This window comes from Manacus candei, unplaced genomic scaffold (assembly GCF_025592945.1).
Source record: "Manacus candei isolate 608988 ecotype Guabito, Panama unplaced genomic scaffold, ASM2559294v1 h1tg000060l, whole genome shotgun sequence".
Lineage (NCBI taxonomy): Eukaryota > Metazoa > Chordata > Aves > Passeriformes > Pipridae > Manacus > Manacus candei.
In genome coordinates this window covers 6928243-6945222 of record NW_026138108.1, presented here as the reverse complement: position 1 = coordinate 6945222, position 16980 = coordinate 6928243, and the positions used below count along the sequence as shown (strand labels likewise).

Genomic DNA, 16980 nt, shown 5'->3' with positions numbered 1-16980 from the left:
TCTGAAGTCAAACAAGCACAACTATTAGAAAATTACTGAGACTTCATAAAGGGAAAATGAAAGGTTGCTGTTTAGGGTTTCTCTTGTTTCGTTATTTGTAAGGTAGGTACATATAATAAGTGAAACGATTAAGACACAATTAAATTGCATACATGGTCACAGTCTGCTCTCTGCAGAGCCCTGAATGTCACTCTAGACACAGTGAAGCATATACAGCAATTACACAGTCCAAATTCCAAGCAGATTTGCAGAACTTTCCACCATCCATAGATGTTGCTGCCTACTACAGTATTTTCCTTTGAATTTCTGATATGATTCTCAGATAACCTACTCTTTGCTAGACACAGAAATCTTAATTTAAAAAACTAAAAACGGGAAACAAAGCCTGTTCAGACTTTAAATGGAGATTTCCATGGCTACTGTGAAAAACAGGAAAGAGGAGAGAATTATAAAAGGTCTGGATTTATACAGGGCCCTCTCCTCTCACTTTTTCAGAGCCACTGAAGCTTCCAAAGCCTTTCAGCTCTACAAGGTACAATAAGTTTTGATCTAAGAAGAGTGGAAGGGGACAATTCTATCATACCCTTGAGAAAAACTGATATTCTTATCTTGGGAAACTACTTGAAAAATGAGCAAAGCAAATGTGGTGTTCCTCCCTCTAGATTCCCAAAGGCAGCCAGAGGATCCTCTCTCAAAAAATGCTCCTTCCTGGGCAACGAGCTGCAGACAGACAGTACCTGCACAAGTATCCTGACCCAGGGGCCACTGGTGACAATGATGTCAGCAGATGGAGCCAAAGATTATCGCTGGTCCTGGCTTTTGGTTCAAACCTTATAAATCCTGTCCTTACAGAGGTTACTGCACTGGCCTCTCCTTTGTGACAAACCCCTCTGTTGCCACTCCAGGCTGTCTTTTGATCCAACACCGCCCCCCAAAACCCTCTCTCTCAAATATTTCTCTTTTCTTCCTGGAAATCTATTCAAGATCAATCTGCCACCAAATCAGCATGTATAAAAAAAACCTAAAAGCACTACCAGTTGTCCTACTTAGTCCCATGAAACTGAATTATTCATTCTCTTTTGCTGGAAATGCAAATGTAACAGCAGACTTCCACAATAAACAGCATCATCACCATAACAACCATCAGGATTTTTATTACTTCTGGTCATTTCCACAGCAAATCAAGAGCACCAGTCTTCAAAGTGGCACAAGTAATTTTAATTTTTTCGTCAGAGAAGTTAGGTCTTTGAGAGTTAGTTTTTAACTTCATCTGGAAAGGCTACTAGGAAATGCAAAAGAGGAAGGGCAGATCCATTACAAGATTATTTTAGGAAGGTCCAGAGCAAATTATTTTCTATTTTCTTCATACCATTATTGTGTACAGACACTGGAAATGAAAGAAGGAGTCTAGCATACTTAAAAGGTTGGGCCAAATGATCTTTTGAGGTTCCTTTTACTTGGCTGTTCTACATTCTAGTAGATTTTAGTTAATTTAGTTAATAGATTCTTGTTAATTTTTGTCATGAGAACAGGACTAATGACTTAAGACACTTCAAATAGAAAATTGCTGAGTGGATTCTAGAGGAATAATTGCAGCTAATCACAACATAGAGGTCAGTAGTTAATTCTTGAAAAGAAATACAGAGACAAGAAAGGTGGAGGTTAATCTCTGACAAGTGCACAAGTGTCTGACAGTTCACATCAAATGCTGGTTCTTGAATTGAAACTGCCATCAGAATACAAAAGTGACTATTAGTGAGCTAATATAAGTGTTATTAGAGTGACCTTCATATCACCTTTACACAAAAATCATCTGCTTCTGTGATATTAATGGGTCTTCTCATGTGAGAGCTGTAATTGTTCCAGTCCTCCCTGGCAGGCCTCTTGCGGTTAACAACTTTGAGTGGCTGTGCAAAATCAGAAAGACAGAAATCAGCAGTAATTGGTGGCAGTATCAGCAAAATGTTCTAAACACAAGCAATCACAGTGTGGATGATACAGTTCAGGTTATTAAAAGAGAGGTTTTGCAACCGCAAGAAAAAATTAGTAGGAAATGGAAAAGTAAAAAATTTATTCTGGGTACAAACTACTCCAGCCACTTCACGTGCAGTGGAACAGCTTTACTCACCACTGCCTGGTACTTGCTATGATTATCTGCACTTCTTAGCTCTGAAGATTTATCATGTTCTTCTCCAATTTCTTCACTGGACAGGAACTCACTCAGTTTCTGCACACTGGAAGGGGAAAAATCACATGTCAGTGTTGAAAGGAAAATTTCTGTTCACTGCAGTGTTTATTATAGACTATCCCTTCTGGCACTTCAATTGCTGTCTGCTGCATAGTTTGTTTTTGTTTTGTTACAGGTGTATGAAAATGTGCAATGGGGAGTTGCCAAGGAAGTTTTCGAACCCTGCCCTGTTGTCTATTAACAAGGATGATATCTTAACAGTTTGTGCAGATGCTTCTCAAGTCTTGTCTCTTCTGACACCATCAGAGACACTACAAAAAAGTTCCTTTAGGCATCTGGTGGGACACGGACCAGCACAACAGTGGCTTGTTTCAAAGCCACATGCTGAAGTGGAATCACTGTCATTTTTGTTACTCAAGTGTGGCATCATCAGTTCTACTGAACAGCCTTATGAACACTAAGGCTGATGAAATTTGTACACTGTGAGCTAAATTCAACCAGCTATGATGAAATATGAAGTGCACAAGGTAATGTGATAAAGGAATATACCTTAATAGAACAGTGTTCAAGAGATGAGATATAAAAGGAATCCTGACAACCAGCAACAAAGAAGAAGGCATAAAATCTTCACTAGCTGCTTAAGATTTAATTAGTTAAGAGATAATGTGCCTTTATTAAGACATTTAACAGATCAGGGCATCAATTTTATCTCTGTACCTGACTTTATAAAATGTACATCTAATCTATTCACAGGGACAGCAAATGAAATTTGTGAAAGAATTAGACTGAATCACAAACTCAACATCAAAGGAACTCAATTAGCTGGAAATAAGTTAAATATCAGTCTTGAAAAGCGTAAAGTGCCAGAAGGCCTTAGGTTCCTAAAAATAAATTTATGGGCAAGGACTGAAAAAATTGGTTTCAATATTAAGCCTTAGGCTAACTGGGGAGAAAGAGGTAAACAATTTCACTGCAGCATAGTGGTACGTGGCTATGTGCTAGGAAGCCAATCTTACAAAATAAAAATACACACCTCCCCCATTTATTTTGCATTCCACTGACAGGGTTTTCTTCTTCAGAAGGAGGATTAGTTTCTTCTAAGTAGCTCATGAAATCCCCCCTGGTGCCAAAATGGTGTCGGACAATGGTTTTACAACACTACCTAAGGCAGACTCACTGCACAGTTAGCACTCGTCCTGCAAGCAGAGATCAAAGTCACCTGGGGACTGCCTAGGAGAGAACTGGTTCTACAGTTTTTCTGTCAACCTGCCTAATTGCTAATGGCAGCTGAAGACTAAGAGCTTTACAGTGGAGTGAATTTAGCTAGAGGGGGTACTACAATCTTAGCAACAAAAAGGGGAAGAATAACTATTTGGGACAGGCTAAGAGGAGCAATAATTAATTCAGGCTCATTTTCGGATCAAAATTCCTTGATGGGAAAGTCTATTATCTCAAAGGAAGAGATTAGAAACTCCACCCCTGGAGATATTTATAGCAATTTGCACAAAAGTCTGGAAAACAGGGCTAGGAATCTTACCTTTTTTGTCCAGCGAACCAGATGTTTAAAAGAACATTTTAAATGTCTGTAAATGGACTGACTGATGGTTTAGATGCTGCCTATATGGAATTGATATGCAGCTGCACCCATATGCTCTATACAAAAATTACACTGATATTTGAATAATTGCTCTGAAGGTAGAAAGAGCAGATAGAGAAGTCCTCTGTGTATCTGCTCCAGGGTCCAGAGGGGTAGGGAGAGAAGACAGCAAACATACTTGGACCATCCATAATCAAACAAGGATGTGTCTGTATTAAGCCATTCAACAATTTGATTTTGCTCTCTAGTTGTGTGTCAAGGTGGCTGTACCCTAAGTGCCAATCCCTCTGCTCAATGCATAATTCTGGAATCACTGTTCCCATGGCAAGTACTGAAGAAACATAGTATAGCTGTGAGAAAATCTTTCATTAGAGGCAGCAGCTCATATTTCGGGATGCCACACTGTTCTTCAAGGATAAAAAAAATCATGTTCTCTGCAGAGCTCCTGCTGACAGCGCAATTTCATTAGCACTCCAATATCTCCACGGGGAGATTATTTTTAAGCCATGGAACAGACGTATTGATTAAAACATGGTTATTTGCACAGCTGACTGAAAAGGTGGTTTGATATTAAATCCAGGCAAATACATAATGCCACTCTTGCTGCTTAACCTTTGCTGACAGAAAATTTACACCATACGCTTTGTCCCTGAAGACCTCACATTTAAGAAATACATTAATTGGTTGCTCAGTTTTAATTTTCAATGGCAGAAACGCTCTACATATTAAAAACCAAACAAACAAACCCCCCCACTTTTAAAAGATATACCAAAATTTCTCACCTTCCTAAAGACTGTCAACTGTTCCCCCTCTTAGAAGCAGACACCCAAGCCCCATAACTTGAAAAAGTTTTGGGAGTCCTACATGGAATAGAAGCTTTAAGTCTGTGTTGCTATTGGAATCCATCACACAGAGGTTCTGATAATGTCAGTGACAATCCAGAAGGATGCTTTGCACTTGGGCAAATGTGTAATGATTAAAGATACTGACTGATGAGGTTATTGTTCGATATTATTGTCCCTGATAGCATCTGGCATCAGAGGCTGTAGCCAATATTAAAAGAGCAGGGTTTTTGAAGTGCCTGAGATACAAAGCCAGTAACACCCTCTTACTATCCTTTATATGCTGGTTTCACTGCTGGATCATCTTCTGCATCTCTTGATCCCTTTCCGTCGCTACAGGAGAAGCTGTTTTGCACACTTGCTAAAACCACTTAGAATATCTTAGCCTAAAAAAAGCTGAAATACAACTTTGCTAAGTTAGGTCACCTTTTCCTGATCTTACTGACCAGTTATTTATTAGCAGGAATTAGTAGGACACAGTTATAGCAAGCAAGTATTAGTTGTGCTCAATTCGTGCAAACTTGACTGTCTGCTTTTCCACATTTACCAAACAAGTAAAGCAAGCACGTCTTTGCATGGCTTGAAAATATCTGGCACACGCTTCCAAAGTATTGCTCTGAAGGATGAGGCACTCTATCCAGAGTAGCACCAGCAGCACTATGGAGAAATGCACTCTGGGACACCACCCAGGTGACTGTCACACAAACAGCCATGAAGACAAGGATCAAGGCAGCTTTGCTAGAGTTTGATTCCTGTCTGGATTACAAATGCAGGGCAGCAGCCTGCTAACAACAAGGTATCTACAGAATAACTCATAATGAACTCCCAGGGAGCAACAATTAATACTTAGTTAATACTAATTGCTTTAGAGTTGTTCCTGCAGCATTGACAGACACAATTAATTTACAAAGAAATCCTTGGACAAGCCAAAATAAACACCCATTACCAATGTGGGCCCCCAGATACTTTGCTGGATGTAATCTTTGCAAGACAATTTGTCGTGACTCTACAGACTACCACAGTGGCTCAAAGCATTTTCTTCCAGCCACCAATGCTCTCAGATTTCACACTCCTTAGGAGAGAGGACACAGATGGGACTTTGCAGTGTCAGGGAATTTTGAAACAGCAAGGGCAATCTCAGCCTCTTGCTGAAGTCTCCTTTCCACCCTCAAAGCAACACAAAGGTAATTATGCAAGGGCTGGTGTCCAGCATCTGTCCCGTAGTTTAAATAAGCTCTTCCGACATCTATATTTAAACAAGCTCTTCAGACATAAGCAGGTCCTAATAAAGCAAGAAGCCCCAACTTGCCTCCCCTATGAGTCAGGTAGAGGTACAATGCACAGGAAAAAGCATTATGAGGTTTTTACAGTAATCTGTTGATACTTACGTTAAAACTCCCAGTGAAACAGCAGTTCTATGGCTGTTCTGCTGGTTGTTGTTTCAGTTTTTAAATGCTCAAACTAACAATTTGTAAGAAAGTAAAAATTCATCAAGTCTGGAGTAGACGTTTAATCATTAACTTGGTCTCACACTTAATAGTGATTTTTAGTTTTTTTTTTTTATTTGCTTATTTGTTTCATCTAACTCACCATCAATGGGCAGTCTCAGGCAGAGGGGTGGAGGCTTAGCACAACCCAAAAGACACACACTGAAACATGTGCTTCTGTGATTACCTTTTACCCTTCTATGTGCTTTATGAAGGGAAAATGTTTGGGTGATTTACAGAACTAAATCTTCAGTAAATTTTCACTTCCTTTCTTTTTACCACACATCTGTTACATCCAGTATCAACACAGCTCAACCCATTCTACACAACGAAGCACCAGCTGTGCACCACAAAATGCTGGTTGTGACAATTGTGTCAGCACAGAACTTGGCCCACATGCTACAACCAAGGAAATCAAGCAAGGTAAAAAGTTGGGAAGCAGTTTACAAGAGCAGATAAATAATCACCAGGCTATTTCTAAACTTGAAACCATAAAAGAGCAAGAGACACATTCTCAAAAATTAGAAAGGTGGTAGCAAAGATATTGATTTTACAGTTCTCACCTTACTAGTGCTTTGACAGTGGATCTAACCACACTGGAGAGCAGGAACAATGGAGATACAAGAATATGAAACAGGGAGATGGAGGCAAATGCCACCGATGGGAAGAAGTCAGCCTTTCTTGTCAGATGAGCATGGACAACAAATGTCTACAAAGAGACAGACATCATCATCAGTGCTTTGCCATAAAGAAGGAAACAAACAAAGACTTCACACTGCATAAGCATTTCATTTACAGAATCTTAATTTATACTCTACTCTCTTAACATTTTGGGGGAGTGCTGCATATTCCAGGCTGCTTCTGGTCTGAGACGACAAGTGGGCATTTTCCATTCTCTCCCAGAGGAACCAAAAATGTGTAGCAGGTTTGCATCCTGTTTTCCTTCTTTCTCATTTCCACATCACTTATACTTGAAAATGCAGTTGTAATTAACATTACTTAGAAAAGTCCATACTTACTATAAGTACAGCTGCAATTGGTATTGCTGCATTCATAAAGACTGTGAAAGAAAACATGTAGGAACATTTAGAAACAATTTCCATTCAGACATGCTAAATGCTAAAATACTACTAGCATTGGTTTACAATGGCATTTTGTATGCTCAAGACAGTAAAAATGCACAAGTATCTACCACATGAGTGCACTGTTTTATAATGCCTACAGTTTACTTTTCTTCATGTCACCAGAGTTGTGGCCCCCTCAGGTTTTGGGATGTAATTCAAAGGATAAGGAAAGACTGGCAACTCTGTACTGTGTTGTTGACTTAACTTGGAAGATTTACTCATAATTACTCCTGCTTTGTCAGGCTTGGATACTTGATAGTATCCTCAGGAGCTCTATACAGCTTCTAATGGTACCTAAATGTGGTAGAGCTTAGATTTCAGCTGGGCCTTGAGTTATTAAAATGTGAACAATGAACCAGTTTCCTCCCTGACCTTGAACAGCATCTGTTTTGGTGCTCTGGACTCCCTTCTATAGCAACCCATACATTATTCATGCATCATTCAGAGGTTATTAAACAGATGCATGGGGAGAAGTAAGCAAATACCATTTCTACATAGGGCCCTCTCTTAGATCAGGCAGGAATATGGGTTAAGAGTGCAGTAATAACCAGTCATCCTCTGGGAGCTCAAGTCAGAACTGAAGCTATGATCTTACCCTACACATCTGTCCCCTCTTTCACAACCTGAGGATATTATTTAGTCATCATTTAAGTTTTGACCTTTGCTCAACTGTATTTCATGTAAGTAAACCATACAGAGAAAGAGTATAGAATTTATGGCTAAAATGGAATTCAAAGATCAGTACAGATGTAACGGAAAAGAAAAAGGCTAGCCACTTGTTTTGTGTTTAAACTGTGCCTGTCTTTCTTTCCTACCAAGTATATCAATGTTTAAACAGTAAAAGCTCTTCCCAATTACTTCACCTGAAGTGAAGTGTCATCATTAGACCCACAAATACTGTTTGGCCACCCTTTGCTGGGCATAAGCCCCTGAAGGACTTTATATACCGTCAGATGTTTCTTTCACCTACATTTAGATTATATTTAATAAATCCTGTAACATACTTATAAACTCTGTACTCATGCTTATACAACATAGCTTTATTTTATAGCTATTTTATATTTTATAGCTTTATTTTATAGCTTTATTATAACTATTTGTAGTTATTTCATGTAGCTCTAATTCTTTGACCGAGGGGAGTATTTAAAAATATAGGTATGTTGGTGTGTGTAATTCCAAAATAAAAGCTTAGCCTTTGAAAAACTAATATGCATTAAAGCTTAGAAATTAATAGTTTACACCTCACCCCAGGGAAAAAAAATCCTGTATTTTTCTGAGGAAAATGCTCTTTCTGTGTTGGACTCTCATTTCTCCTAATGATGCTACCTCCTGCCCAGTTTTCACACTTTGTATCAGCTTGAGGTGGTTACAGTACAGAAATTTTGAAACAGAGAAATTTGCTGCCTGCAACTATGTCCTTTTGAATTACATCAAATCCTTGCCTTTGAGACTGCTGAAGTACATGAGTTGGCTTTTAGTAATGAATCTGATGAGAGAATCTAGCAAAGCTTCTGCCTACAGTACAAGATGGTACCTGTCAAATATGAAGCTGGATGGATTAAATATTCTGTAGGGTTGGCAAAGCATGCTGCATTTAAGGTATCTAAGGTACTTGGTGGCTCTCAAGAAGTTGATCTGAATTTTGCTATTATTATGTGAGATCACATCCAAGAACTTCACTTCAAACTTCTTCTTTCAAGCAAACAAATAAGAGCCACTGGAATTTGGGGGTTCCTTTTTTTTTTTCCCAATTATGCTAGTGTTCAGAATAATAAAATATTTTCTAAAATGAATTTATTTTGCAGCGAAGACTTTTTATTTAATTAGATCCATTCAAAAGTACTTTGTTACTGGAAAAAGGCAGACTGAAAACTGGGAAAAATGTTCAGTTGGTCCTGAATATTTTAGGGTAGTAACTAGTGTTATTTTCCTGTGAAAAAGTCTGGAGTTATTTTGTTCCTTACAAATGAAGGAAAAAATCATAGCAGTAGGAAAACCACTCCTTTCTTTCTCTTTTTTTCCCTGAATAGTCTATACTAAATCCTGTAACGCTGCAACACAGCGTTGACTGTGGTGGGTGTCTTTCGTTAAAATATAAGAAGAGCTAATTTCTATTATAGCTTTTTTAGCACACATGCACAATTCCATGTACATACAACCTGGATCCAGGCACAGGGGTGAGGCACATGAGATCCAATTTCCATGCAGTTGTGAAATGGAACTTTCTTTTGGTTTAGCCAACATCGCCCTGAAACTTTTAGGTATATTTTCTGTAATCCACTGTAAATCTATTCCTTATGAATAAAATAACTCCAACCACATTCTTTCATTCCTGTTACTAACTAAGTGTACTTAGAAAAGAATTCCAGAGTCTATTCAAAACTGTATGTTGAAAAAGTATATATAAAAATCTCTACTGTGCTTTCTTAGTGTTCTACCATCTTGCCTTCCTCTTGATCACAAAAATATAAAATCTTGGTCCTCTTCTGCCTTTTTTTTTTTTTTCTCCTTAACATATGTCCACACAATATTAGCTAACATGTTTTGGGCTGATTACGCCTGTCATTCTAATTATGGTAAGAAAAAAGGGAAGGTTCTCCTGTATTTATGTCCCCTTTTTAGTCTGCTAAACTGCAAGTTTTTAAAGATCAGTGTAATTTCTGCAAAAGTCAGAGGGTGTAAGGAACTCCTAGGCTGAAACAATAAGAACCCTTTATAAACCAAACTTATGTGCACCATCAACATAAAGCTGCACGGTTTTACCCCAAGCTGAGAAGTTATCTTCTGTGTCTTGCAAATACATAAATACCACACATAACACAAAACAAAAATGCAGTTGAAAACTCACAACATTTCAAGAAGCATCAGTAAATATTTAGAATTGTTTTGAATAATACATGTTCTTATTTATGTAATTATTTCTTTACAGAATAGTCAGTACTCTTGGGAGGAATACACCTTTTCCTAGTATTACAAACAATACTGTGAGGATTTAAAATCTAATAAGCCTCCACAGCTCCTTCAGTCCCACAGCTGAACCCATGGCCCTGACTATAAACAGATTTTAATGCCACATGAAGCACTGCAGACAAAGGGAACCCATCTCTGTTGATCTGGGTGCAAGATTGAGTTTCCAGTCTCACAAACTTCAGATAAAATCTGTTTTATGTCAAAACAGAAACCCCTTTCCAAGACCAGAGAGCTTAGGATCCCCAGAGAGAAATTCTGATCTCAGAAGTCAATGAATACCTCAACTTAACATCAGTTAAATTCAGTGGGATCTTTCCCTTAGAGTGCATTACCGATGTGATCATTTGTCATCAAATAAAGTCAGCTGTCTGTGTCTTAGGTGAAAGAAATCAAATAATACTAACCAGACTGCAAATTATTTTTCTAAGGACTAGTCTTCCTTATTATTCCAGAAGGTATTTGTACAGGTACCTTGTAGTATTTGAAAACTTTTTGCTAAAATTTTCCCTTTCATTAATATCTCACATATTATATGAACAGCATTCTTCAGTGTGACTTTACTAATTATTTCTAAAGTATTACAGTAGAAATTACATTGGTGTTGCATATAATCTCCTCAAATACAGAGTTCAATATGCCATAGGTCTTTTTAAAAGCATAATAAAATCTTAAAACAGTTGAAAAATAACAAGAGAAAAGAATCTCCATACAGAATGGTGAAATTGCCAGGATGCTCATATTTTTTCTTTCCAGGATATAGAAATGGTTTTAAGAATCACTTATCTTAATAAGAAATCCAAATTTTGAGTAAGAAAGTGTAAGTACCATCTGTTGGAGCCTCAGTGCAAAGACAATACCTGTCACACATTATGATTTGCATGCTCTGTACTGTTCAAAATGCAGGAAAAAAAAGAGACAGAAATGTCAACAAAGGCTTCATCCTGAATGTTGTATTATAGAGGAGAATACTGCTTGTTGAAGGTAGTCTGTGAAACAGTCCCTTGAAAGCTTTTCTCCAGAAAAAGTCAATGCTATGAAGCATTGACTTTCTCTTTCAGGCATATTTCCCATACAAGCAAAATTCTACTGAAATAAATGGAGAGTCTGACTAAATGGGAAGTGAGGACAGATCAGAGCCTAAAGCAACAGAAATAATCTCGACAGAGGAATGGTAAACTCATTAGTAGCTAATAATGCAGTAGCACTTAGCTGAGCAGTGGATTAGAATGAAGAGACTTACTGGATATGGAGGTATAAAGGGCAAAAGACTTGAGGCTAGTCATTTCTTTTTGTCTGGTTTCCTCCACACTGCTGTGGAATATGTGTTCCCAAGCATAGAGTTTAAGTAGCTTAATGCCTCGAAGCATCTCATTTGTCTTCTTCAATCTCTCGTTGGAGTACTCCTGCAACATTTACACACACATTTACTTGAAGAGCACAATTAAAACACCTGTTCCCCAAGAATAAGGATGACACAACAATTCTATGCAGCCCCTTGTAATCAGTAAGGAACACATCACTAGTTCTGTCCATTCAGATGTTCTGCTGCAGTGTTTCACAGAGATGAGCTTCCCTAGACTTCAAGGGAAAAGACTGTTGGTTTGCACTCCTAAATCGCATAGTTTGGCCTGAAAATTTTACTCCTCTGTCAGGTTTCTGATCACTTGCAAGGCTGCCCCTCAGGACTTACACCACTGGCTGGATTTTCAGCTGGGACCCTGACAATATCCAGAGGAGACCAGAACACGCAGACAAGCTCTGCCTGGGCACTGCTCTGACCAGCCATCATGACATGGAAACAATCAAAACAGTCCGGCCATGTTAGCAAGGAGTTGTGATCCCGTCAGGAACCTTGGCTCCAAGCAGGGACAGTTGGCTCAGGCACAGTCATACACTGGTAAAGTTATACTTCCAGTAAAGTGTAACTGGAAGTTACACTGTTTCCATTTTTCAGGGTAGCTCAAGCTCTGTACCACGCCACACTGCACAGCACACACGTTTCCATCACAAACAGCATTGCTCCCATCTGCAGGAATTTCTAGGTGACACCGACTGTCTGCTTGGATGCTGTTGGGATGAATGCTGTCCACATTTCTGGAAGGGCACATGCTGCTGATGGGAAGGCATTACTGGTCACCCAGGAAGGTGCACAAATAACTCTCGTTACCACAAATGATTTGTGGTGGAAGAGATTTCAGCAAGCTCTCTGGCTCCACTACAAGTTCCTACGGCTTCCTTGGCAGTGCAACAGTCGCTGAAAGTGGGAATAAGGTTCAGAGCAGCTGGGCATAGTAATTCCAGTGAATCAAAGTAACTTTCTCGGCAGTGATGCAGGCGATTCAAATTATAGACAAGCCAAATGAGGGATCAAGGAACAGCTCGTGACTTAGCAGACCTCTAAGCTCCCCAGTTCAGGCCCGCACTGTGGGAGTTAGGATGGCATAGAGTTAGTTTAAATAAATCCATTTGATAGATTTCCACATCTGGGGTCCAAGTTTGGATGCAGCATTCCTACCTCCTTTGCCCTTGGACAGTTTGCCCTGCACGATTCATTTATTTGTGCACTGCACAAAGCCATCTCAGTCAATGATTACTGACCCTTTACATCTGCAAGTTGTTGACTCTTAAGATTTTTTGTTTTCTCTTAGGGAAACATATTTTTTGAAAAATATAACCCCCAAAAATACATTTTTACTGCTTACGTTTATCATGTTTCCACATTCTTGAACTTGATATCCTTGAACATTACAAAATATTTGAGAAGCAGTTCTGGGTCAATGTCCACAGTTAGCTTTGTAATTCCAAACACAGACCAATGCATAATTACCAGAGGTGATATTTATATCATGAAAGAGTTTGAAGGCACTTACCAATGTGCTTCTCTGGGCCTGTGACAGTTTTGTTGCTACAAAGTACTGAACAGGTGCAAGGACTATGATTACCGCTGCTCCAATTAAGGCACTGATTCCAAGAAGGTAGTAGAGCAGAAGAATTCCTACAATTATCTGTTGGGAGAAAAGAAAGTGAGGGAAAGGTCCTGGTTTTACTTTGGGTATGTACCACGAACACCAATTAGAGGGTAACCAGACACCATGTTCAAACCAACAGCCACTGCAGCTACACCCTACCCCAAATGTTGTATGTTCTGCATCGCTGGCACAGCGAGTGTGATCAGTCAGGATCTTCTGGCAGAGGACCAGACACTCAACCAGTGCTCCTCCCCAAATTATGCATTCTGCATATTTCTGTTTCACAGATGCCCCATTACGCCCAGTAGAAGGTTGTACAAGGTTTGTGTATCTTCTGTAATTTAACTCTCACAGCTATTCAAAGGAACTTTATTAAAAAAAAAAGTAAAAACCCTTTTAAATAAAATTTTATTTAAAAATACTTCCAACTAACACATTGAGGTATTCCCTTTAGAGTCACTATTAAATATTTTTTTCCATTGGTTGGATGACATAGCATACATTTTAAAATATTTTATATTTATATATTTACATATATATCATATTTTATTTTAAAATATATATGCACATATATAAATCATATATTTTATTTTTTTTCTTCTCTGATATTGCAGTATTTTCATACCAGAGAAGAAATTACATCTCCCAGTTTAGTAAGAACTCACTAATCTGCAACACTGAGACTTCCACAAGAAGGAATGCTTCTTTGATTACTATAGAAACTAATATGAAATATTATTAAAAGAATAATAATATTAATATTATTTAATAATAATCAATAATAATAAAATATAATGTTACAAAAAATAATATTATTAAAAATAAATGGATCTTGCAAATGTTAAGATGACATTAGTGCTGACCAGCACATTAAAAACAAAGGAACATCATAATTACATCACTGAGAACCTCCCCTTCAAATAATCTCTAATGTAAATTGGAAAGGATATGTTTTAAGGATCTACAGTGCCAGACTCACAATGACTATTAAAAAAGGATTAAAGAAAGAGCTTAAAAAACAAAGGTTTGTCTTTGGATATGTAAGAACCTAGAGATAAAGCCACAGTCTGGATGGAGAGGGCTACTGTAGGCAGCTCAATAAACACAAACAATATATACAAGCTACCAGTGTTAATTAACACTATTCTAATGACTGACTCCTGAACATTCTGCAGCATTGACACTCTATATGTTTAACTGTGCAAGCTGATAAATTAATCAGAAGACATAGTGATAGAAAATTAATTTCATACATAATTTCCCTCAATTAAAAAAATAATTGGAAATTTCCTTAAAGTGTTATCTACTACTCTTGCTATGTTTGCACTGTCTCATGACCTTCACAGAAGCATTATCTTCCACCATTTCAAAGCTCAATAGTTATATGCCCATCTATTTCCACACATTTATGGGAATTTGGTGTTTCCATGAAGAAAATGACTCCCTAGTTTCCACATTTCTATATCAACATTTTCAATAATTTAAGACACAGAGAGAAAATACAGACTTTTTTTTCTCTTAAGAACCCTTTACATCTCTCCAAAACTGAACTAAACTAAAACATGACCATCAAACTGAGCCACAGTACTTACTTAGGAAATATGCAATAGCATGAAAGTAAAATCCTGTTGTATACACACCTCAAATCTAGTAAGGTTAAATTGCAAATTAAAAATCTTTTAGTGACTAATCTGCTTCCATGTGAAGTCAGGAAATTCATGAGTGTATGAAGCCAAACAAAACACACAAGGATAGCCCTGGCAGAGCTCTCCTCCAAAACAGAAAACAGTCTTGGTCTTTACAGATCAAGATATTAATTTCCAATGGCTTCATCATGGATAGACACTCCAGACCCTCAAAATACAGGTAATCACTGAACAGGGTGCAGCCACTGCAGAATACTGACTCCCTGCTCTCCTGCTTTCCCTTGCTACTGGTTCACTGTCAAGGATATTATGGGACTGCCTACTTCTAAAAAGAGAGAATCAGCTTCTCACATAGACAAGGAGAAAGCTATTCCAGTTGGATCTTGAGGGAGTTAGCTGCTAGCTCATGGCTGCTTTTCCACCTGTCATCCTAGCTATTGAGAGGACAGTCTTCACAATAAAAACTCCCTGTTTCCAATAGGCTAAAGTTATCCCATCTTATCTTCTTTATACTGAGATAATAAGGGCAAACCTTTCAAATATATTCAGCATGTATGGAAAAAAAAATATGTGAAGACTTGTATCTGTAAAGTGCTGAAATCTGTAAATCTAATTGAATGTAGTTCTATATCATATCACAAAGGACAGAGTCAAGAATAAACAGTATACAGACAATATCTGAACTCTGGAGGACAGTATCTGGCAGATAGGAAGGTTCTTATTAATATTCCTGAGAAGGTAACAATCATATTTAAAAAAAAAAAACAACCTGTGTAATGGAAGACTTTGCTTCCCTTTCATCAAAATCCCAAAGCTCTTCCCTGCCAGAGATATATATCAGGAGGAAGAAGCTCACCAATAGCTCTGGTTATTTTGTCTTGATTATTTATTGAGGATAGCAAACACTTTCAGCCAAAAACTGCTTTGTGGGCAGTTTTGAAAGAGACAAATATCCTTTTATTACCAGTGTAAGCTATCCCTACCAGTGAGCCAGAGATATGAGAATACAGGATTTTTTAATAACCACAACGAATTCAAACAAAGGTGTTTATAAAATGGAGTCGTGGGGAGAAAGCCTTTATAGCGTCTCATTTTGCTCCCAGGGTTTGAGCCAAACCTACTGAGGGCATCTTTCAACTGATTGGCATTCCTGGGCCTCTTCTCATGGATTTCAATAACATTCAAACAGTAACTTACAGCAATTATAAAGCTCCCATTGACTGCAGTCAGAGCAAAGATGGGGCTCAAATTATCAAGACTGTATAGAAAACCTGACTTGTTATGAATGGCTACTACAAGATCCACAGCAGATGCTGAAATATTGATTGTTAGATTAAGAGCTACAAAACAATTAAAAATCTGCTTTAAATAATAATGGAGTCTGTGCAATTTATTATTAGCCATCTCTCAAGCAGTTGTTTTCAGTACCTCATAAAGCAAGGTACTGAACGAATGTTATGGAAAATGGTTCGAAGAAACCTTCGTGACCAATGTGACTCATTGTTTTTGGCAATATGTGCACCATCCACAAAACAGGAGCACGCTCTGGCACTGATCGTCCTCATCTGGTAAGGAACATTGCAGGGGGAATTTTAATGCAAATATAATCATATTTTAAGCAGACTGTCAGGAAGTCTTTATGAGCCCGTGACTTCTGGCACATTAGAGTAAAATGCTGTTACAGAATATGCAATAATATTGGATTACTTCTCAGTTGCACTAAAGTGCTGCCTACACTGAGGTGCCAGAGAGGTCTTATAAAAGAGATGTACATGAAATTGGTACTTTGTACATTGTTTGTTTTACTAACAGACTTACAATGGAGACTAAGCTGAAGGGATAATTGTACCCTAAACATTAACATTAAAGGGGTGGACTCTTCTTAACGCCTCATAGCTCTTTCAGCAATATCATTTTAGCAGTATACAATCACTGGCTTCTTACTGCAGGGTACTTCCAGTAAGTGGAACAAAAATACCTTGGTATCCTAATTATTACTAACAAACTGCCAATATGTAGCCATATCTAATATGATATTTCATATCAGTTTCTTTTCATTATAGTTGTCCTCTCTTTTGCGATTAGACATCACTATTAGGATACATTCATTGATCACCTTTTTTTCCCCACCCACTCTAAAACATTCTGGTTCCCATT

The 16980-nt window shown here is 38.0% G+C and overlaps 1 protein-coding gene across 3 annotated transcripts in view; it reads right to left on the bottom strand.

Moving 5' to 3' along the window:
* The window catches only part of ABCC8 (ATP binding cassette subfamily C member 8), a 79947-nt gene that overhangs the window by 38815 nt on the left and 24152 nt on the right, over window positions 1-16980 (bottom strand). For all 3 annotated transcript variants that reach the window (XM_051803942.1, XM_051803943.1, XM_051803944.1), the window contains exons 9-14: window positions 13079-13213; window positions 11449-11611; window positions 7134-7174; window positions 6678-6823; window positions 2129-2234; window positions 1797-1907 (exon numbers count right to left, since the gene is read on the bottom strand). In XM_051803942.1, the coding sequence (XP_051659902.1) occupies window positions 1797-1907; window positions 2129-2234; window positions 6678-6823; window positions 7134-7174; window positions 11449-11611; window positions 13079-13213 (702 nt within the window). The remainder of the gene's footprint in view (window positions 1-1796; window positions 1908-2128; window positions 2235-6677; window positions 6824-7133; window positions 7175-11448; window positions 11612-13078; window positions 13214-16980) is intronic.